Genomic DNA, 24,801 nt, shown 5'->3' with positions numbered 1-24,801 from the left:
AAACCCGCTGAGTAATGCCGAAACCAGTCTTATGTGATTGATTATCTAATAATGAGACTAAGTGACTTTACAGGAAAAGCATAGCTGAACACCTCCAATATGAGTGTGAGTCGTCAGAGAGAAATATCACTCATTTTTAGTGATCATTAACTTGTTCTGCTGCCAGAACAACCAAACACCCAAGTGAAGTGTGAGCTATACCTATGAGCGTTCATCTGAATCGACCTGTTAGACCACTTGTCGTCAGAAATAATGCTATAAAATCTTAAGAAATTTATTTAGATACATATATGACTACCCTTTGATAACCGAACCCGAGACTTTGATTCGGAAACAAATTTCTGAAAATCTTTTACATAAGATATGTTAAACCAAGTCACAAACTTTCAAAACGATTACAATGGTTTTATATATATCTTCTCATTGACAAAACTTTTATCCCAAATCTTCAAGATTAAAACTGTTAATGTGATTATATCTATCCTTATTTCATCAATGATCACATAGGGGGAAATTGTTGAAAAATGTTTTTATATGTGATCATCACTAAAATAAGACGAATTGGTTTTATATTATCTAACAAATATTATCAGTTATTTCAGGTTGCGTGGATTCGTGCTTAATTATGAAATACAAAAATAGGCAAAAGACGAAATACGCAAAGACGGAAAAATAGACGCATATTTGATCGTTTGAAGACAAAACAAATCAAAGGATAAAAAATTGTCAAAACTTCAAAACATCAAGGGACCAATATGAAAATTCAATTTCTTAATTGAATTATAAACATTCAGTAAAAGAAAGCCACGTTCCCACTACTACCACTTGATTAAAAGCTACAAGCTAGCACCATACATACTCAAGTGTGTTTAAAGATGTTTTCTTTTATTATATGTACATATATATGTACGTATATGTATGTATGTTGTATATATATATATATATATATATATATATATATATATTATATGTATGTATATATATATATATATGTATGTATATATATATATATATTATATATATATATATATGTATGTATATATATATATATATATATATATATATATATATATATATATATATCGTGCATATGTATGTATGATTGAGAGAATTGTCACAAAAGCAAAAAGAACCCAACCTACATGTGTTCTACCAGCTACTACATCCACCAAGCTATTTCTTTTTCATAAACAAACACAAGTGGAAGAGTTGTTTGATTCATTTTTGCATATATATATATATATATATATATATATATATATATATATATATATATATATATATATGTATGTATACGTGAGTTTTGAGGGAGAGTGGAAGTGTAAGTGTTTTAGTCTTTGTTTGTAATAATTCCCATTACTCACTCATCTCCAGAAGAATAAACACTCAACCAACCTCCAAATACTCTCCAAACACCCTCCAAATACCCACTTCAACCTCATCAAATCACCTTAAAAAACCCCATACCCACATACAAAAAAACATTACCCGTGTATTTTGTATCGTTTTGTAAACAATTCATTGTTACATAAAAGAACTTATTGTTACTTACCGGATTGAACTTTGAATAAATAGAGACACAGTCTATTAAGATCCAGTCCAATTCTAAACCAGTTCAGTCAATTTATTGACGAACCGACTTTATATATATTTATATATTTATATATTTTATTACAGCTTTACGTCATTTAAATACTGTCATTTATTTCATTTATAGCTTTCAGTCATTTATAGCTTTCCAGTTTATATTTATTCCGCACTTCTTATTTTTTTCGCATCATATCTCCTTAAATATATATATCTGTCACCCAGTAACTGGTATCCGAGCCTTAATTTGTGGTAATCAGATCGTATATTTTCAACAGGTTGCATGTACACCTTAGGAGTGTTAGAATGCTCAAAACCCAACAGTGGTATCAGATCCTAGGCTTGTTTACTTGATACTTGATGCAAACTTGTTTTTCAAAAGCCAAAAACTACCCAGACAAGAAAACTCGACGAGTTCTGGCCAAAAACTCGCCGAGTTCATGTGTTATTGCATGAACTCAACGAGTTTGTCATCCAGTGAGCAGTTTTTTGAGTATTGCTGCTGGAAATGGACTAGAAACATTACCCTAAACTGTTTTGGTCTTATAAAACTTGTTTTAGATGGTGTAATGGTTATGCTAATCCATTTTCAATAGATATTATCAAAATTTCAAGTTTTATATGGTTTATTTGTGATTCTTGAAATTGTTTGATATGCATGTTCATGAACTTATGAGTTTAGAAGATCATAGGAATTATTTGTAACTTGCTTGTTAGTTCAATTCTTGATCATTATATGTTTTAATGGAATCCATAATTTGTCCTCAAGTTATGGATTACCAAAAGTCACTCTTTTAAAGTCCATTATCAAACACATAGGTTACATAAACTGAAAAGTCTCTCATTTTATTAATCCATTAACTCATAAGTTATGAAAGATGAAAAGTTTTGAAAGTTACAAAATTGCCCTCAAGTTTTGGAACATGTAAAGTCACTTTAAAAACTTTAGTTCCAACCCTTAGAATTTTAAAAGTTAAAATTCAACCTTTATACTTTATAGTATTATAAGTTAATAATATATATATATATATATATATATATATATATATATATATATATATATATATATGTATGTATGTATGTATGTATGTATGTATGTATGTATAAGAGCAAGTCGTCTTACCGTTAGTAGGCCTCATTCATGAAGTCGGTCTATAAGGGGGTATAAGGTTGCTGCCTATAAAATGGCAGCTTAATGGGTGTCGACTCTCACCCACCGCTTCCTTGACTGGTGGAGGGTCGTTAGCCGAACGGGTAGGACAAGGACTTTAAATTCTTCATTAAAAGTATTAATGATAAATACTAAGTAACTAAACTATTAAGAATTCCCAATCTTAGTTACTTAGGAAAATGTGAATTTGGTGCTAACCCATGAAATTACACTTTGCACTTTGATTAAGTCGTTAGTGGAGCGTGTGTGGTTAACCGGCACACTAACCTGGACTTAACAATGTAGGCAAAGGGTAACTTAATGTTTATCATAGTATCGATGGAGCGCGTGTGGTTAACTGGCACATCGATTGAGGGGTAAATATTAAGGGTACCAAGTATATTTGCATGGTTATTCACACCTTGTTTTGTGATCCTCGGCATCCCAGTCACAAAACCTGAAGGGCACACTCGAGATTGAAACATGTCATTGAAAAGTTCAATGAATCTCAAAAGATCTAGGAGTTTGAAATCCAATTAAAACCTAATAATTTATTTCGTTTTTCATGGTGGAAATTGGTGAATCGTCATTCGCCTACCTTCAAATATTTTATAGCTTGTATTACGGCATCCCTCTTCCAAGTTATAAAATATTGTGTTGGGTCCTAGCCTTAATATTTCATATTGGGTGTTATATTAAGGACTTAAATCAACTTACTTGAATAGCTCCCATATCAGATGTCTGGTTTAGACATCTATGATCTTCCCAAATCTCTTGGAACAAGCTTTCCTAATGAAGGTGATGTCTCGTGGTTGGATCATGGAAATCATACTTCAATTCCTCCACATCCTCCAATTATTCTCCCTATCCCACAAGTTCAAGGTCACTCAAGCCCCATTGGCAAGCAAGGTCTATGTGTGCTCACATCTTGGAGATGAAGTCACATATTGACAAGCCGGGAGAGTTGGGTGTCAAAGTCTTGAGAAAATTGGATGTTCAATCACTTTCTAAGTCACATAGTGAGTTCCTTTGGGACTAATATGTAACAGACTATGACATGACCCTTAATGATCTTATCCATTTGCTAGGTGCTGTTGAATCAGCAATGATTTGGAGCTCTGGTAAAGCAAACTTGATTAGTAGATCAACTTCCCAAACTACCATGGACATTGACAATTGGTAACATTGGATATCTAGAAAAGCCTTTTCTTCCCAATGGAAAGGGATCGGCCATAGTCAACTCGGTTGACCAAATGGTAAAGAGAAAGGCTAAGTCTGAGATAGTCCTGTGTACTACTCCCAAAGAGTCCATATGCTTATATTTCCAAAGGAAGGGGCATTGGTTGCGAAGCTGCCCTATTTACCTGAAAGATCATAAGGTTGGTCAAGTCAAAAGTTTGACTCTACTTCAGGTAAGTCCACTATCTAACTCTGTTAAGTTCCATTTGGAGATTCTTATTACTTGATGTGACTGGGTCACATGTTGAAGTTTTAAGAATCAAAGAAAAGAGAGGAAGCTTAAAGAAGAGTATGTTGATTCTGATCGCAAAGATGGATTTCGATCGCATGGTTTGGTGATCAGAATTTTTGAGCTGTTGCTTAAGAGTTGTGATAGATTGCATATGAATAGATAACAACACAGTTTTTCATATGCATTTGCATTGTAAGGATAAGTTTTTCCGCAAGTTTTAAATAAAAGAAAATTTTTGTTTTTTTATTTTAAGTATCCTTACAAGGGCATTTGTGAAAAATTGTTGTTTATATGATTCCATTGATAGCAACATTGGAAAATGGATTTGATTCTGTCGTTTGTGGAAGTGTCATAATTTACCAAATAAAAAAAGATTCTCATCACCCAAGTTTTAGTTGGACAGAAACCTCGAATTATGCAAGTTGTATTGTATATTGAATGAGAATTTTCATCTTTGGAAAATTAAGACTAGTTCCTTGTTCACATGTATATGTGAGTCAAGTGAATGACTAAGGGATCGAGTACACATTCTTGTGTATTGGTCAAGTCCACCACAAAGATCGATAAGACTATTCATCATGATTTACAAAAGTTTAGTAAATATGGTTATACTTACAAGTTTAAGTATAATTCTATAACATTGGAAAAGTTTCAGTGTATGGCAGAACGAATGAGAAGAATCAAATGAGGCAGAAAGATAAAAAGTTTCTCAAATCTGAAAAGATGGGAGAGTACTTTAGTATCATGTTTTATGGTCATCTTAATGATTGTGAGACCATATCACAATTCATCCTCTAGGGACATCTTAGTGCATTCTTATGGCTAAGAAGAGGAGTCATGAATTGTTGAAATGGTTAAATCAAGAAGGTGAGTCATACTTCGTTCCAAAACAATTCTTAGAGTCCTACTCCAAGATTGTAACTTGAGTGGCATATCTTAAAGAAAGGTTCATAACACTTGTCAAATGTAAGAGTAAAATGAGTCCTACTCTTGTACATTTGAAGTTAGTAAGTTGTGATATTTTGGATAAAACAAAGACCAATTAAGGCAAATTGTGTGAAGTGTTTGTCTTGATAAAGAATCCGCACTATCTCTTGAATATTTGGCAAGTGAGTCTTATATGTAAAGAGGACAGTGGGAGTCTTAAAGATCTTGGAAAAACTTCAAAGATCTATTCAAGAATAAAAACTTGTAGTTCATCACTAGCACACGACGTGAGGTTTATAACCTATCGTGTTGACATATTCCTGGTTCTATGCCCATTCCAGTTAAAGTTGGCTTTACATATGAGTTCTGAGAGTTCTCAATTGGTTGCATAACAACTTGGAAGCAATGGCAGGCCCTTGTGCTTCCAGGTGGCAAGAAGTTGAGACTGCACAAGTTCAATCCATATGAGTTTGGATTTGTCACTAACTTTGTCTGGTGATTATGGTTTTGACAAATTCACATGGATAGGAACACATACACCATAAAATATAAAGTGTCATAAGGTTTCTCTCCGATTCATGAAAATGATGGTGAGGAAACGCTTTCACTAAGTAGATTTTAAGTAGATAGAAATTGTGATATTTGCATTCTCAAAGTCGTTAGTGGAGCGTGTGTGGTTAACTGGCACACTAACTTGGACTTGTGAAGAATGGCAAAGGTCTAAACAATTGAGACTATGATTACGGAATCCCTTTTTATAGTTCTGAAATTGTTTAGTCACACATGTGTGCTATCTAAGGAAAGGTGTATGATTTTGATAAAGTTTTATCAAAGCATCTCGTATCAGAAATATGAACTTTGGTAAGAAAGTCAATAAAATATTGATTTCTAGAAGTCCAACTGATTTCTGAGTACATGTCAAAGCTAGTGGGAGCATAAGTGTTATGCTAATAATCATCATGCAAGTGGGAGCATGATAATTATAATAAGTGTTGTGAGTTAGCAATGTTAATTATAGAAAACAAAAGGTTTCAATTGGGAAAAAGTTGTTTTGCTATAATTAAGGAAGAGGAAATTATACTTCATTTCAATTCTAAAAGCTTAGATTGAGGTTTTAATCATCTTTAGTCAAGGATATATATATGAATTTTTTGTTGGAATGGCTCAACACAAGGAAATTCTATATATGGGTTCATTATTTGCGTTCTAAAATTCGATTATGATTACGGCATCCCTTTTCATAATCTGAATTATGAGAACTTGGCAAATAGGAATAGAAATATTATAGCAAAAGACTGGTCCAGTATCATGTCTTTATGTGAGACATCATGAATCATGTCCCATATGCTTCGGATATAGGATCGATTGCATGTGCTATAATAGTCATCTGTTCTAAATTTTTCCAAATGCCCAGAGCATTAAGAGGGAAAAGTACTAGAACTAGATATGACTAATTTGATTAAGCAATTGTCAAGGACAATCTAAGGTTTACCAAAGATTGGTTGCTCAGGGACAGTTGGAAGTATAGTGATAATTTTGGAAGGACCATATTGACATATTCTGAAAAGAGGCAACTCTTGTTCAGGAGTGATAGTCAAAATGGGAATATGGAAATGTTCCCATAGGTGGAAGTTATTCATTGAATCTGTGTAATATTAGGAAACTGAATGCATGAAGGATGTTCAAAGGAATGTACTTTGAATTTGAGACTTCGTTTCCATGGAGTGATCTCCGTTGGAATACTCTATAATGTCCGTTGACAAGTCTTTGTGACTAGTGTGCAAATCATTACAAGAGGATCAATGCATATAAGTTTAGAATCTAACAGAGTTCAGTAAATGGTAGGAATTTGAAATTCTTACATTTACGATAAGTATTTGGGATTGTGAAATGAGAATCATTGGAATTATGTTCAATCGATCTATTTCACAAAGTAAAGATCATAGACAAACTTAGTGTGAATACTTGGTGTATGGCATAACTAATGTTTGGAAAAACATAGTATGCATACTTGGTGTATAGCATGACTAGTGTTTAGAAAAAAACCATAGTGTACATGCTTGGAGCATGTGACAACTATTGTTTTAATTCAAGTATAAAGTTGATAGTTTGAAACAGTATGCAATGGATAATGTGTAATCAATATGGTGATAAATAAAAGATGTTTTATTTATATTCATAAGTTCTGAGACCATATTTAATTCGATTATTCTTGTGTTTCACTTTGCATGTTTTGACTTCCAGAATAACTAGGTCATTCTTCCTGAATGACTAAGTTATTCAAACCATCCACAGTCGATCATATGTTGGAAGTAGATATGAATCAAGACTGTCATGAAGTTGGATTGTAGATGTCCAAGGTATGGGACATAGAAAGAGTTGCTGCAACATTCATGAGTGCTCATAAGTTCTGAGTATTGGATTCAACCCACGCTCGTTGGTATCACTTCATGGAATTTATCTCGAGTGATCGCGAGACGGTAATATCATATAAGTCTTCAAACCAAGAGATATGACTTGTTGCCTATGAGTTGGTTATACATTGATTGTACGAAAACGCATTGGTAACTTGATGTTATAAAACGTGCCTTTGTGTATGATTCAACAAGTAGTAGAACAAGCATATGAGTCGAAGTTTATCTATTCCTTCTTAGATTAGAAGCGATATCTGGGCCCCTCGATGATTTTGTGTTGACCCATGTACCGGGCCCCGGTCAGAACTAAGTTGATGTGTTCAATTAAGTTCTATGTCAAACAAATCGGAAATCGAGAAACAAACTGTTGGACAATAAGTAAGACATCGTTCCATGTATTTGTCCGGCTGATATCTAGAACAGAGGATTATATGATCACTTATCTTAAATGGCATATCATCATCATCTCAGTTCCGCGAGACCTTGAAAGAGCTACGATTGTTGATCGGTTCCTGAAGTCATTCTTGCAGTTATAGTTATTAGACTTATCCAAGTGGGAGACTGTTGGATTAGGTGTCTAAGTTCATAACTATTCCTGGAATGTACTTGACCCGGTCGGCATGGTCCATTTGGGTTGCATGGCATTGAAACACTTGGATAGACTAAATGAGAGAAAGGACACTTAAGGATTATTAATATATTATAAGTTCTAATATATTAATAGTATTATTTAATAGTATTGATCAAAGAATTAATTTGGAATTAATTAAGTGATCAAAAGGAGACTAATTAAATATATGGGGTTGATTGTGTAAATCATCTATTCTTGTATAGTGGGCTAATGATCCATGGTTTGTATGGATTGGGTTAAAACCCATAAGGTGCTCCATGGATAATCCATGGAGGTTACAAACCCATGGATCATGGAATATGGAAAGCCATGACAATTAGGGTTTACATGGTGTAACCCTACTTGTGCCACAACTATATAAAGAACCCTATGCAAGCAAAATCGGCACTAAGACTACTACTTGTACAAGTGAGAGGGCAATCCGATTTTGAGGCTTAGTGAACTTCTCTCAAGGTTATTCCAAGTGTTGTAGTGTTGTGTGAGACATTTGAGGCATCACACTTGAGGTGCTAGGCTCACAAGGTTCTCAAGGAATCCAAACTACAAAAGGTATATTCTTCTTCTAGCATTTATGTTTAAAAGTTCCCATGCTATGCTAGATAGGTTAAGAACCTTGGAAAATCAATTTTGCATGTATCTTAGTAAAACATAGATCCAAGGTTTCTAGGGTTGCATGTACACCTTAGGAGTGTTAGAATGCTCAAAACCCAACTTTTTTGCACAGATTATGGACCATTGTAAGTCCACAATTTCATACCTTTGTGTGCCATCTTTCTAGATCTAGACTTATATGCACTTTTCTCCCTGTTTAAGGTGGTTTTAGTGGATGGACTCCATAAAGTTGGCAACTTTAGGGATCCTTGAGGTCCCTTTGTGGTTTCATGTTCAAAAGCTGAAGTGTTATAGAGTTTTGGTCCCATGCATGAGGTTTTGACCTCATTTTCACCATTTTTTACCTAACAATTGTTTAAGACATGCATTGGACATACATGTCCTTAAAGCAAGGATTTATATGAGGACTATGTATGTAAGAAATCCTTTTGGAAGAGATGAGTGTGTGGCTTAATGGATTAAGGGCTTAATCCATTAAGTTGTCCATGAACAATTCCCACGACGTGGTGACATGCTCACCACATAGTGGTGAGTGGTTTTCTCGCAATGGTTCTGTCGTGGGGCTGCCACGGCATGGCAAACGCTTGGCCACGACGTAACGGCCAACTGAGTTGACTTTTGACTGTTGACTTTTGATAGCACACATTTCAAGCTTCAATATTTAACTTTTATTCCACTATACGTTAGTTTTTATCTCTAGACTCTAGAGTCCGATTGATATGATATTTCTCTATGATCTGAGCTGAAATCGTACTATGAGGGTGTTTGGCTAAGCTTAAAAAATGAGTTTTTTTAACTTATTACCGCTTCCACACCGGTATAAGTTAAAAATGTGTTTGGGTAAAAACTTTTTTAAAAACAAATTATAGCTTATAATATTCATAACAAAATAAGATATGCTTTATGTGTCCACAAATTTTTTTTTTAAATGTTTGTGTTTGTCAGGTTTTATTGATGGGATCATCGTCTCCGCAGCTTAGCCTACACCAGCAATAATATCAGCAACAACTCCTCTGTCTCGACTGGTTAGTTAGCTGACCGCTCTTACTCTCGTTGCACTTACATATATAGATTATTAAGTGTTTGTATGAATATCAATTTTGGTTTTATTTGTTGTTAGGGTTTTTGCATTTTGATACGACTTTCTATAATTTAAATAACTCGTTGTTCCATTCGATTTCATAATGAAGTGAAATTTATATTTGTTTGGCCGGAAATTAGTATATGTATCTCGTTGATTGTTAACCAAAACAAGAGTAATAGTCCATCCATCTAGTGCGGAGGTGGTATCCCTTCATGTTCGCTAATTAAATCAAAAGACATTAAAATTTTGATAACACATTTTAGGCTTCAATCTTTAACTTTTATTCCAGTATGCGTTAGTTTTTATCTCTTGACTTTAGAGTCCCATTGATACGGTATTTCTCTATGATCTAAGTTGAAATCGTACCATAAGGGTGTTTGACTACGTAAAAAAAAGAAGTTTTTTACCTTATTACTGATTCCGATAAAAACTTGCTTTTTTAAACCTTTAATAAATTAGACAAAATTGCAAAAATGGTCCCTGTGGTATGCAAATTTTTTGGGTTTTAGTCCAAACCCCGAGTTTTTTGGATTCATGGTCCTTTTGGAGTGATTTGTATGTGGAATTGGTCCCTAGATTTAACTTCCGTTAAGTTGTTGTTGTTAACCCCCTCATGTGCCTCCAACATGAGGGTATATTTGTCTTTTCACTTGTAAGGGACCATTTTTGCAATTGAAAAAAATATATCCCCATTTTAAAAAAAAATTAATATCTATTTATTTATTTTAATAATTAAAAAATAAAATATCTCTCTCTCTCTCTCCCTCTCTCTTTCTCTCTTTCTCTCTTTCTTTCTTTCTCTCTCTCTCTCTCTCTCTCTCCCTCTCTCTCTCTCTCTCTCTCTCTCTCTCTATCTCTCTCTCAAGAACAGTATCCCTCAAAGCTAAGAAGTCAAAAGGATCTCCAGCCAACTGTAACCTCCGCCGCCGCAACAAGACTCCCGTCACCACCGCCACCAAGACAACCTCCACAGTAGTTGCCTCCATCAATAAATCCTTCTACACCTCCCACCGCCGCCTCATCAAACTCTTCTCCAAACTCGTTCGTATTGCCACTCCCAAGAGTAAATCTCTATCAAAAAAGGCTACAAAGTCCTAAAAAAGTTTCCCAACTCCACCGACAATCAGATCGCCACCGTCCGCCGCTCTCTCTTAGAGGAATCTATCGTCGCCCTCCCACCACCAAACTCCCCTGATCAAAAAACGGTGTTCCTTGACCTTGACGAAACCCTAATCCATTCCATACCTGCCACCGGAGTATCACCTCCGGGAACTTATGATTTCTTAGTGAGGTCATTGCTGGATGGAGAAAGAGTTGATTTCTATGTGCTGAAACGCTCATTTGTTGACGAAAATTTTCAGTTCCTGAGCACAAATAACTACGAAATTGTGGTTTTCACAGCTGGAATCGAGGAATATACTTCGTTGGTTTTGAATAAATTCGATTGCAGGGGTTTGATTTCACACAGATTGTATTAGAATTCATGTATGAAATTCGAGGGTAGGTTTGTTCGAAATTGTGGTTTTCACAGCTGGAATCGAGGAATATACTTCGTTGGTTTTGAATAAATTGGATTGCAGGGGTTTGATTTCACACAGATTGTATTAGAATTCATGTATGAAATTCGAGGGTAGGTTTATTAAAGATTTATCAGATCTAGGGCGGGATTTGAAGAAGGTTGTGATTGTTGACGATAACCCTAATTCCTACAATTTTCAACCGGAAAACGCGATCCCCATTAGACCTTTCACTGATGATCTTGGAGATGATGAATTGAAGAAATTGATGAGTAGGTTTTTTACAAACTGCAATAAATTCGAAGATTTGAGGGATGCCGTGAATAATTATCTTGGCAATGGAATTCATAATTCAAAATCAGAGACATCGTTTTTTGAACAGAGGTTTGAGGGATACTGTTCTTGAGAGAGAGAGAGAGAGAGAGAGAGAGAGATATTATTTTTTAATTATTAAAATAAATAAATAGGTATTAATTTAAAAAATGGGGATATATTTTTTTTTCAATTGCAAAAATGGTCCCTTACAAGTGAAAAGACAAATATACCCTCATGTGGGAGGCACATGAGGGGGTTAACAGCAACAACTTAACGGTAGTTAAATCCGGGGACCAATTCCACATACAAACCACTCCAAAAGTACCGTGAATCCAAAAAACTCGGGGTTTGGACTAAAACCCCAAAAATTTGCATACCACAGGGACCAGTTTTGCAATTTTCTCAATAAATTATAAGATAGATACCTGTAACACCCCAAATTTTCAAGCAAATTTTCACATTTTGAAAACACCTTATTTCATAATATTATAAAACTCATATTTTCATACATCCAAACATAAGTCAAAATCCCAAGATCATAACATATATAAAACTCCGCGTGTGTGTGTACTGATCATGCCGGCGCCTTCCCGCGATCTTCACTAGTACCTGAAATACATAACATAAAACACTGTAAGCACAAAGCTTAGTGAGTTCCCCAAAATACCACACATAACACATACTAGCCACTCGAAGCTATAACTCTGCGGGCCCTTGGACCCTAACTCTGTGGACCCTCTGGTCCTAGCTCTGTGAACCTTTCGGTTCCAACTCTGATACACTCTGACATATACACGGCATAAATCACATAGAAATAATGCAGTGCAACACATAAATAGCATACAACAACTCTGTCACATAACTCTAATTACCTACTCAAGGTAAAGTATAGTGAGAAGACTCACCATGATGTCTCGGTAAATAGCTGACTCGGAAGAAGTGTGATCTAGCCTCCGCCTAATCACATAAAGTAATACTCTCATAAATACAACTGTACTCAACCCTAAAAGTCAACAAGGTCATCGGTCAAACTTTGACCCGACTCGTCGAGTGCACTAGGGCGACTCGGCGAGTCTACACGTGTCCACTGACTCTCTTAGATCCTCTCTTGGCACGTCGAGTACTTCCCTTGACTCGACGAGTTCCACCTGGCATGAATCGCGGGGCCACCCCGACTCAACTCGCCGAGTCTCAAGAACAACTCGGCGAGTTCCAACTTGAACTCGGACTCCTGACCCTCCCTAACTCACCGAGTCATTCCCCCAACTCGACAAGTGCACTCACTGAGTGATTAACGGGCAACCTTCATACTACTCGCCGAGTCTGTTCTTTGCACTCGGCAAGTTCATGCCATGCACCAACTCAAAACAACTTCTGAGGTCAGATCTGTTCCATACAATCATAGATCTGGCCTCCCCAAGCATGATAATCACGTAAAGTTCGGACCTTGACACACATATAACATCTAAATGGTCCAAAATGATGATTTAGCCCCAAAAATGACATTCTAAGCTCATGACTCCCACAATGACTCATAAAGCTCCAAGGGTTAAGGTCTCTGGACCCCCTTGGGTCCAGATCCAGAACACAAACTCGAGAAGGGGCCAAATACTCCACTTAATCATCCTCTAAAAGGGTTAGAAAACCCTAACACTAAGAATCAACACCAAAACTGAAGAAGGTCCGAGAATAATACCTCAATACAATCTCTATGAGCTCAAAAACCACCAAAACCGCACCTCCTTCAGCTTCCTCTTGCCTTGAACACTTCCTTCTTGCAAAAATACCCACAAAAGTTCAAGATTGGCCTCTCCTTCCTCACAAGCACTCTAGATCACTTAGGGTTTCTCTCTGGGGGTTGATGGCCGCAAATGACGGCCATAAGGGCCTTTAAATAGGTCCCAAACCCGGAAAAATTAGGGTTTCATTAAACAACGTGGACTCGCCGAGTCCACTCATGGACTCGCCGAGTCCGGTCATTAATCCGGATGAGAAATCGCGACCCTACTCGGCGAGTCTAAGCACCAACTCGCCGAGTCCCTCAACAAATTCCAAAATAAAATAATAAAATAATATACCTGGGAATCCGGATGTTACAATTCTCCCCCACTAAAATCAGACTTCGCCCTCGAAGTCTCACTCTGCAAACAACTCTGGATGCTGCTCACGCATCTCTCGCTCCGGCTCCCAGGTCAACTCTGACCCTCTCCGGTGTTGCCACCGGACCTGCACCAGGGGCACTTGCTTGTTCCTCAGAACCTTGATCTTTCGATCCACAACTGCAACTGGTCTCTCCACATAATTCAGGCTCGCATCCACCTGAATATCCTCTAAGGGCACCACTGCTGACTCATCAGCGATACACTTCCTCAACTGAGACACGTGAAAAGTGTCATGAATCTGGCTCAGCTCCGTAGGTAGCTCCAAACGATACGCTACCCTGCCCACCCTGGCAGTCACCCTGAAAGGACCAATATACCGAGGTCCCAACTTACCCCTCTTCCTGAATCGGATCACTCCCTTCCAGGGAGATACCTTCAGGAGTACGTAATCGCCGACCTGGAACTCGAGCTCTGACCGACGTCTATCCGCATAACTCTTCTGACGGCTCTGAGCTGTCAGTAACCTCTGCCTGACCTGCTGAATCTGCTCGGTCGTCTGAAGCACAATCTCCGTACTACCCATCACACGTTGCCCGACCTCGCCCCAGCAAATGGGAGTCCGACACTTCCTCCCATACAACAGCTCAAAGGGTGGCATATCGATGCTCGAATGATGGCTGTTGTTATAGGAAAACTCAGCCAAGGGCAAATGCGTGTCCCAACTCCCTCCGAAATCCAACACACATGCCCGGAGCATGTCCTCGAGTGTCTGAATCGTCCGCTCACTCTGCCCATCTGTCTGGGGGTGGTATGCAGTGCTAAAATGCAGTCTCGTACCCAACTCCTCGTGAAACTTCTTCCAGAATCTGGAAGTGAAACGTACATCTCGATCTGAGACGATCGAGATCGGCACTCCATGCCGTGATACCACCTCTCTCACGTACAACTCTGCCAACCTCTCAGCGGAAGAGCTCTCACTGATAGCAAGAAAGTGAGCGCTCTTCGTCAACCTATCCACAATCACCCAAATTGCATCGACGCCCCTCGCAGTCCTCGGCAATTTGGTGATGAAGTCCATGGTAATCTGTTCCCACTTCCACTCGGGAACCTCCAACGGCTGCAACTTACCATGCGGTCTCTGGTGCTCGGCCTTAACCCTGCGACAGGTCAAACACCTCTCAACGAACCATGCAACATCCCTTTTCATACAGGGCCACCAATACTCTCTCTTCAGGTCCAAATACATCTTAGTGGTCCCGGGATGGATCGAGAACCTCGATCGGTGCGCCTCCTCCATCAAGATGGTACGCGTTCCGCCCACAAACGGTACCCAAATCCGACCCTGAAAGGTCATAAGTCCTCGACCATCAGTAACGAACTCCGATACATATCCGACAACTCGCTCTCTCTTCCGGTTCTCCGGTCTCGCGGCCTCAGCCTGGGCCCCTCGAATGGTGTCCAACACCGGAGTCATCACTGTCAATCTCATACATACGTCTCGTATAGGGGCACTCTCCGCCCTGCGACTCAGGGCATCGGCTACAACGTTAGCCTTGCCCGGGTGGTACAGGATCTCACAATCGTAATCCTTTACCACGTCCAACCATCTCCTCTGTCGCATATTCAGGTTGGGCTGATCCATCAAGTACTTCAAACTCTTGTGATCCGTGTATATAGTACACCGAACCCCGTACAGATAATGACGCCAGATCTTGAGGGCGAACACCACTGCCCCCAGCTCCAGATCGTGGGTGGGATACCTCGTCTCGTGAGGCTTCAGCTGCCTCGATGCGTATGCTATCACATGCCCTCTCTGCATCAGCACCGCTCCCAGCCCCGATATCGATGCGTCACAGTACACCACAAAGTCCTCCATCCCCTCCGGAAGGGCTAACACTGGGGCTTCGCACAGTCTCTGGCGAAGTGTCTCGAAGGAGGCCTGCTGCTCTGGGCCCCATGAAAAAGCAACACCCTTCCGGGTCAACCTAGTGAGTGGCACGTCGATCTTGGAGAAATCCCTGATAAATCTCCGATAATAGCCAGCCAACCCTAAGAAACTCCTGATCTCGGTGGGGGATCTCGGCACCTCCCAACTCATAACCGCCTTAATCTTGGCCGGGTCGACCAATATCCCATTCTGGTTAACGAGGTGCCCTAGGAACTGGACCTCTCGTAACCAGAAATCACACTTGGAGAATTTGGCATAAAGCCTCTCCGATCTCAAAACTCCAAGTAACTCTCTCAAGTGCTCCTCATGCTGCTCTCTGGATCTCGAATACACCAGTATATCATCGATGAACACGATCACCGAACGGTCCAACATCGGTCTGCATACCCTGTTCATGAGATCCATGAACGCCGCTGGTGCATTGGTGAGCCCGAAAGGCATCACCACGAACTCGTAATGCCCGTAACGAGTCCTGAACGCTGTCTTCTGGATATCCTCATCTCGTACTCTCATCTGATGATATCCAGACCTCAAGTCGATCTTGGAGAACCAAGACGCTCCCTGTAACTGATCGAATAAATCGTCGATCCTCGGTAAGGGGTAACGGTTCTTGACCGTCAGTTTGTTCAGCTCCCGGTAATCAATGCACATCCGGTGTGAACCATCCTTTTTCCTGACAAAAAGGATCGGCGCTCCCCACGGCGAGCTACTCAGTCGTATAAACCCCTTCCCCAACAGCTCCTGAAGCTGCGAGGATAACTCCTGCATCTCTGGTGGCGCAAGGCGATAGGGTGCCTTGGCGATAGGCGCTGCCCCCGGAACCAAATCAATACGGAACTCTACCTGCCTCTCAGGAGGCACACCCGACAACTCCTCGGGGAAAACATCCGGGAACTCGCGCACTATCGGGACCTCATCGACCGACCTCGGTCTCTCTGCATCTACTCTCGTATCCACCACATAAGCCACAAACCCACTACAACCCTGCTGTAGACTCTGCCTCGCCCTGGCGGCCGAACAAAATGCTGACCCAGAACGGGTACCCTCGCCGTACACCGTAAGTACTCCCCCACTGGGGTCTCGGATCGTCACCAACTGTCGTTCACAGTCTATCACAGCCCCAAATCGGCTCAACCAATCCATACCCACTATAACACACACGTCCCCCATCGCAATCGGGACCAGATCAATCGGAAACTCGACACCGAAGATCTCGAGCACACACCCCCGGAACACGTCCGTAGCATATACTGATCGTTTGTCGGCTATAGAAACTCGTAAAGGTCGACTCAACGCCTCTCGCTGAACACTGATGTGCCGACTGAACGCTATCGACACGAATGATCGACTCGCACCCGAGTCAAATAACACTAAAGCGGGTACAGAGCTCACAAGAAAAGTACCTACGCATAACATAATATAAACACAATATCACAAAATTAGCATAAGCAAAGAAAGAATGCATACCAGCCACAACATCGGGTGCTGCACGGACCTCCTCCGCGGTCAACTGGAAGGCTCTCCCTCGTGCCTTCGGCGCTTCGACCTTCACTAGCCGACTATCGGTAGCTCTCACTGCAGCAGGGGCAGATCCCGGAGATGCTCCCTGTGCTGACCCACGTGACTGCGGACACTCTGCCTTCCGGTGTCCGGTCTGGTTGCAGTGAAAACAGACTGCGAACCCCTTGGGGCAATCCTTGGTCATATGCCCCTCCTTGCCACACTTGTAGCAAGACCCTGCTCTGCACACTCCATCATGACCCTTGCCGCACTTGCCACAAGTGCGGCCCTTCTGGCTCCCAGATCTCGAATCGGCGGGCTTGACCCGCTTGGCTGCCGGCTGAGACTGTGTCGGTCACCGATCCCTCCCCTGAGACTCCGCCTCCTCCCTAGCCTGAGTCTCCAGCTCTATCTCCCTCTTCCGAGCATTTGCCTGAAGCTCGGCAAATGTACGGTACGACGAGTTCGCCACGAACTCTCGTATATCCCTCCTCAAAACACTCAGATATCGGCTCATACGTGCCTGCTCGGAGGACACGTGCTCTGGGCAGAACATTGCCCGCTCATGGAACATCCTGGTGATCACTGTAACAGACTCTGTACCCTGCTTGAGGGTCAAAAACTCCTGGACCAAACGCTCCCTCTCCACCTGGGGAACGTACTCTTCTCGGAACATAGTAGTGAACCTCTCCCAGGTCACTGCAGCAAGCTCAGTAGGCGAATAGTGCGCCGTCACAAACTTCCACCAGTCCTTCGCTCCCAAGCGAAGCTGGTTCAACGCGAACCGGACTCTCAAATGCTCTGGAGATGAGCAAGTAAAGAAACACCCCTCAATGTCTGATATCCACCTCATCGCTGCAATCGGGTCCTGGGTCCCATCAAACTCCAGTGGTTTTGTGTTGCTGAACTCACGAAACAGCAACGCATCACCACCCTGCGGCCTAGTCGCAGCTATAGCTGCAGTGGCCGCAGCAACCGCAGCCTCAGAAAGAGCAGCGTATCTCTCGTCAAATGTCTCTATCAGTGTGGTCTTGATAGACCCGAACATCTCTGGTATCTCTGCCCTGATGGTCGCGGCCACCTCCGCATGAATGATCCTACGGATCTCCTCATCACTAGTACCGCTGCTCTCTGGTGTGTGGCGTGTCCCAACCATGATGTCTCTGAAATACAACATAATAAATATCAGGGACTCGCTCGAGTATACTCGCATTCGATAACTCCACCCTACTTGCTCCTTAGTACCCAATGAATTCTTACTTAGGGTGCGCACTGCTCCGGTGTCTTCAGTAGTACGGGCCCTATACTACCGTCCCCACCGCATCAGCATTCACTCTAAGTCCTCCTCCTTAGATCCCAAATCTCAAGTACTCTACTCTCCTTAACCATATGCTACTCACTAGCGGCTCTCTCATAAACTCCTCGCTGCTATCTAAACACTCTCAAGTATCCCTAGCAGCAAAACTCCTAGACTAGGGCATCACATATCAGGCCACTCTAGTCCTAAGAATGCCTAGTCTACTCTAGCATGCATAGCATAACTCATCATATATTATAACATAATATATCTCATAACACTAATTACAAGGGTATTTTGGGAAATCACCGTTCGGGCGCTGGCTGATTGTACACACGGCTCTGCTCTGTTTATCTCAAAACTCTTTTTACTCTTTTAAAAAGTTTTTAGTCATCAAAATTTCTCTCAAATCCTCAGTTTGAGTTCAGATACGCCCGAAGATGAATCCGAATCCCTCAAACCAAGGCTCTGATACCAACTTGTAACACCCCAAATTTTCAAGCAAATTTTCACATTTTGAAAACACCTTATTTCATAATATTATAAAACTCATTGTTTCATACATCCAAACATAAGTCAAAATCCCAAGATCATAACATATATAAAACTCCGCGTGTGTGTGTACTGATCATGCCGGCACCTTCCCGCGATCTTCACTAGTACCTGAAATACATAACATAAAACACTGTAAGCACAAAGCTTAGTGAGTTCCCCAAAATACCACACATAACACATACTAGCCACTCGAAGCTATAACTCTGCGGGCCCTTGGACCCTAACTCTGTGGACCCTCTGGTCCTAGCTCTGTGAACCTTTCGGTTCCAACTCTGATACACTCTGACATATACACGGCATAAATCACATAGAAATAATGCAGTGCAACACATAAATAGCATACAACAACTCTGTCACATAACTCTAATTACCTACTCAAGGTAAAGTATAGTGAGAAGACTCACCATGATGTCTCGGTAAATAGCTGACTCGGAAGAAGTGTGATCTAGCCTCCGCCTAATCACATAAAGTAATACTCTCATAAATACAACTGTACTCAACCCTAAAAGTCAACAAGGTCATCGGTCAAACTTTGACCCGACTCGTCGAGTGCACTAGGGCGACTCGGCGAGTCTACACGTGTCCACTGACTCTCTTAGATCCTCTCTTGGCACGCCGAGTACTTCCCTTGACTCGACGAGTTCCACCTGACATGAATCGCGGGGCCACCCCGACTCAACTCGCCGAGTCTCAAGAACAACTCGACGAGTTCCAACTTGAACTCGGACTCCTGACCCTCCCTGACTCACCGAGTCATTCCCCCAACTCGACAAGTCCACTCACTGAGTGATTAACGGGCAACCTTCATACTACTCGCCGAGTCATTCCCCCAACTCGACAAGTCCACTCACTGAGTGATTAACGGGCAACCTTCATACTACTCGCCGAGTCTGTTCTTTGCACTCGGCGAGTTCATGCCATGCACCAACTCAAAACAACTTCTGAGGTCAGATCTATTCCATACAATCATAGATCTGGCCTCCCCAAGCATGATAATCACGTAAAGTTCGGACCTTGACACACATATAACATCTAAATGGTCCAAAATGATGATTTAGCCCCAAAAATGACATTCTAAGCTCATGACTCCCACAATGACTCATAAAGCTCCAAGGGTTAAGGTCTCTGGACCCCCTTGGGTCCAGATCCAGAACACAAACTCGAGAAGGGGCCAAATACTCCACTTAATCATCCTCTAAAAGGGTTAGAAAACCCTAACACTAAGAATCAACACCAAAACTAAAGAAGGTCCGAGAATAATACCTCAATACAATCTCTATGAGCTCAAAAACCACCAAAACCGCACCTCCTTCAGCTTCCTCTTGCCTTGAACACTTCCTTCTTGCAAAAATACCCACAAAAGTTCAAGATTGGCCTCTCCTTCCTCACAAGCACTCTAGATCACTTAGGGTTTCTCTCTGGGGGTTGATGGCCGCAAATGACGGCCATAAGGGCCTTCAAATAGGTCCCAAACCCGGAAAAATTAGGGTTTCATTAAACAGCGTGGACTCGCCGAGTCCACTCATGGACCCGCCGAGTCCGGTCATTAATCCGGATGAGAAATCGCGACCCTACTCGGCGAGTCTAAGCACCAACTCGCCGAGTCCCTCAACAAATTCCAAAATAAAATAATAAAATAATATACTTGAGAATCCGGATGTTACAATACCATTGCTAATCAAAAACACTTATGGACAAAATTGCAAAAATGGTCCCTGTGGTATGCAAAATTTTGGGGTTTTAGTCCAAACCACGAGTTTTTTGGATCTATGGTCCTTTTGGAGTGGTTTGTATGTGGTTTTGGTCCCTGGACTTAACTCCCGTTAAGTAGGATCTGTTAACCCCCTTCATGTGCCTCACACGTGAGGGTAAATTCGTCATTTCATATGTAAGGGACCACTTTTGCATAATCTGTTTTTTGGCTTATTTGACCTTTACCCCCTCTCTCTCTCTCTCTCTCTCTCTCTCTCTCTCTCTCTTAACAAACACAAACTCAATTAAACAATAAGCAATTCCACTAAGAAAAACAAACACAATTGTCGAAGACGAAGCTGCCAGGTCAAACCACAGTACATCGTGATCCCAAACAGCTTCACGATCTCAATTTGCTACTTAGCTCTGACGTTCTTCGTCACCAGATTGTAGATCGAGGGGTAGATTTGAAGAGAAAGCGGCCAAATATTCCAAACGACACCTGGTTCGATCATCTTACTGCAACTTGGATTAATCAGAGACTTCAAAATGATGTCCTTGGGATGAACCAGCCATCACATCAGCATCATCTGTAATCGATTCCAAAATCAGCCCTCGCATCTTTAATAGTCCAGATTTGGGAGGTTGAAGTGGTAGGGATGAAGGTTCGTAATACCCCCAATTTGGCATATTCAATCCATCATTCTCAATTAAACTTATAAATGTACTCACAGAAGCAGATTATCAACCAAAATCAAAACAATTTCCCCAAAGAAACCATTGCCATCAAAGAAACACTCCCACCCTTTCATCCCGTCGACAGTGGAGGAAAAATTGGGTACTAAAACAGAATGGGAAGAGGGCAAGACGGTTACATGAATTTTGGGATGAACTTGAGGCGTAATTGAGGGGCTTTCGGTAGAGGGTGCCGACTGTGGCAGGGTGGAGCTGAAACTTGGTGGTGGCTGTGTTCCATGAAATTAAACTTTGGAATCAAAATCGAAAATTGTGTTCCATGTAATCAAACACAGAAATCAGAATGAAAGACTAGGTATGGAAGAAAAATAGATCGACATTTTAGGTTGTACACACACAATAGAATAGAATACCAATTTGCAAATCTATCCACCTCAGTACCTTAGTAACCTGAAATCAAAACAAATCAAAACCAAATCCTGAAATCAAAACCTGAAATCAAACCTGATGAACTAGTAACCTCATAGGTTTCTTCTGCGTGCTTGATTTCTTCTGATCATGGGTGAATTATTTCTTCTACGTGCTTGATTTCTTCTGGAAAGCATTGTTTAGATTGAATATGAACATGGTGACATAATCGAGAGGCAATAACAGTCCTTAGAGAGAGAGACATTCCACAATTACCCCATCGCCGGAAACCTGCATTTGGGTGTAAATTCACAACGGTCTGAGAGATACGATCTTGTGCAGGGGGGCTAGCTTTAAGTTGTCAACTATCCCAGATACATGGCTTTCTGTATGTTTTTTTTTATCTAAACTTGATTTTGATGAGAATTTTGGGTTTTTTTTTCTAGATTGGGAGGAAGATTTGAAAATCCGGGGGCTTTATTTTCTACTTCGATTCCCAGATACTTGGCTTTATGTATCTATGTTTATTAACTAACTGTACAGGGATAGTGAGGATAAGAAATGAGACCAAAGAAGAAGATGATGAAGTTGTGTGCGTGTGTTTTAATTTCCAGGAAGAAATTTGAGAGAGAGAGAGAGAGATAGAGAGAGAGAGAGAGGTCAAATAAGCCAAAAAACGGATTATGCAAAAATGGTCCCTTACATATGAAATGACGAATTTACCCTCACGTGTGAGGCACATGAGGGGGCTTAACAGATCCTACTTAACGGGAGTTAAGTCTAGGGACCAAAACCACATACAAACCATTCCAAAAGGACCATGGATCCAAAATACTTGTGGTTTGGACTAAAACCCCAAAATTTTACATACCACATGACCATTTAAAGGAATTGACCAATATACCCCCTTAACCTAAACCTTATACAGCGACACAAACATACGCCTCCACTGCTGCTTCTCTCGATCGTTGCCTCCTCAAGCAAGCTCTCTCCTGTGAAGCCACCGCCGTTAGCCATCTCCTCCCCTTTGAAGCCACCGGCCGGAGACGTCGCATCGAGCAACACCGGAGACGGTCGCACCCAACAGCTAAGGTTCGTTTTTGTTCAATTTTTCCTGCTGTCAAGCCCTCCCTTGATCTCGATTTTTTTTCCTAGCTTTCATTCTTCCTTCTTTTACCTTTGAATGTGAAATGTGAATTGATTTTGAATGAAATGCCGAGGAGTTATATTCTGTAACAGTTTTTCTATTCAATTGTTGATCATGTGAGTTTGAAGGATTAGAAACTCCAATTTTTCTGTTCTGTAACAGTTCGCTTGCATATGTGTTTGTGCTTCAATTTTCAATTGAACCTAGATGTTATTCTTAAGATGCTTATATGATAAATAGAAGAATTTGAAGGTGTATGTGTTTGTTCAATTCTGTAACATGCCTTTTTTTGTTTTTGAATAAAATTCTTAAGATGCTTATATGATAACTGTAACCTAATTTAAGTTATGGACACCAACCTAAAACATCAAACAAGAAACTCAAGCCTAAACTTGATAATCTTAGTGTAGTCCACATTACAGGTGTTTTACATCTGGTTAAGAAATAAGAATCATGACAAAGATGAGGAAGCTGAATCGTCCTACTGGTCATCGAATCTCCATGCTTAGGTTTGTATTTTTGTTTCATACATTTTTATTTTTGCATCTACCATTGCATGCCACGTAAGAACACTAAAAGTTACTTTGTTGTAATTCTGCAGGACCATGGTCTCTCAACTGGTGAAGCATGAACGAATAGAAACTACTGTTGCCAAGGTATTAACATTCTTTCTTATACATATTCCTTTTCATTTCAAGATTTAAAAATATATTTTATTTCATCTCCATCTCCTTTCTTTTAGGCAAAAGAAGTTCGGCGTCTTGCTGATAACATGGTGCAGCTTGGAAAAGAGGTGTGTATTCTATATTTCTATTACTATATTTGATATTTTTTCTTTGATGGGAAATGTTTTGAACTTATTTGTCCATATCATCATTACAAAATAATTTTCTCTCTCTCTCTTTTTTTTTTTAAAATTGATGAATAGTCTGTTTGCAGGGTACCCTTTGTGCTGCAAGGCGTGCTGCTGCGTTTGTGAGAGGGGATGATGTGATTCACAAACTATTTACAGAGCTGGCTTATCGATACAAGTGAAAATCAAACCTAAACCTCTTCTGTTCTTTGGTCAAACTTTTTTAGTCACTATGGTTAAAGTTAAACAAACAATATATATGTTGGTGCAGAGATAGGGCAGGAGGATATACAAGAGTACTTCGAACTCGGATAAGAGTTGGTGATGCTGCACCAATGGCATATATAGAGTAACATTTTTTTTTCCTTTCCATTTTCCCAATTGTGTTGTCATTTTCTCCAAAAAAAAAAAAAAAAGTAATGCCTGTTTTTTAATTAACAGGTTTATAGATAGGGAGAACGAGCTGAGGCAATCAAAACCCCCAGCTCCACAACCACCTCAAAGGCCAGCATTGGATCCATGGACAAGATCACAGCTTAGCAGGAGTTTTGCACCTCCTAAACAAGACAAAAGTGAGGAATCAGAGGATTAAAACTGGAATCATCCATTCCGAAGGGAATAAGAAGGTATTAGAAACAACAGCTTCTACAATCATATACTGAGTTTGTAGTCACATTTATGGCATTTCAATATTTCATTTTGAGTCAATTTTCTGCAATCAGGAACTAGATCATAAATTCGATTTGAAATTTTGAATCCTATATGGTTTGACAAGATATTAAGTCACTAAAATGTCCCTGTTTTTAGGAGTAAATTGATACATGAATGACCCGTTATTGTTGTATATTGGGAACACGTGGTATTTTGCAACATGATTGATAGATATTGCATATCA

The 24,801-nt window shown here is 40.4% G+C and overlaps 1 protein-coding gene and 1 pseudogene across 2 annotated transcripts; both read left to right on the top strand.

The window, feature by feature from the left end:
• Nucleotides 1-10,489: 10,489 nt before the first annotated feature.
• Nucleotides 10,490-11,799, top strand: LOC145163716 (uncharacterized; annotated as a pseudogene).
• Nucleotides 11,800-22,825: 11,026 nt separating this feature from the next.
• On the top strand, nucleotides 22,826-24,801 carry LOC145166082 (uncharacterized). Of its 2 annotated transcripts, none has more exons than XM_079085010.1 (7): nucleotides 22,826-22,998; nucleotides 23,464-23,562; nucleotides 23,655-23,709; nucleotides 23,796-23,846; nucleotides 23,993-24,084; nucleotides 24,178-24,255; nucleotides 24,348-24,801. In XM_079085010.1, the coding sequence occupies exons 2-7, from the start codon at nucleotides 23,507-23,509 to the stop codon at nucleotides 24,496-24,498; spliced, it is 483 nt and encodes a 160-aa protein (XP_078941136.1). In that variant the 5' UTR covers nucleotides 22,826-22,998; nucleotides 23,464-23,506; the 3' UTR covers nucleotides 24,499-24,801. The 2 variants fall into 2 exon arrangements, with proteins under 2 accessions (XP_078941136.1, XP_078941135.1); XM_079085009.1 differs by having other exon boundaries at nucleotides 22,827-22,998; nucleotides 23,476-23,562.

This window comes from Lactuca virosa, chromosome 3 (genome assembly GCF_052849685.1).
Source record: "Lactuca virosa cultivar CGN04683 chromosome 3, Lactuca_virosa_CGN04683_v6, whole genome shotgun sequence".
Lineage (NCBI taxonomy): Eukaryota > Viridiplantae > Streptophyta > Magnoliopsida > Asterales > Asteraceae > Lactuca > Lactuca virosa.
This window is presented reverse-complemented; position numbering and strand designations above follow the sequence as displayed.

Coding starts and splice junctions, on each gene's coding strand:
- LOC145166082 (XM_079085010.1), top strand. CDS start 23,507: ATGACAAAGATGAGGAAGCTGAATCGTCCTACTGGTCATCGAATCTCC. Junction 23,563..23,654: donor CATCGAATCTCCATGCTTAG/GTTTGTATTTTT, acceptor GTAATTCTGCAG/GACCATGGTCTCTCAACTGG. Junction 24,085..24,177: donor GAGCTGGCTTATCGATACAA/GTGAAAATCAAA, acceptor ATGTTGGTGCAG/AGATAGGGCAGGAGGATATA.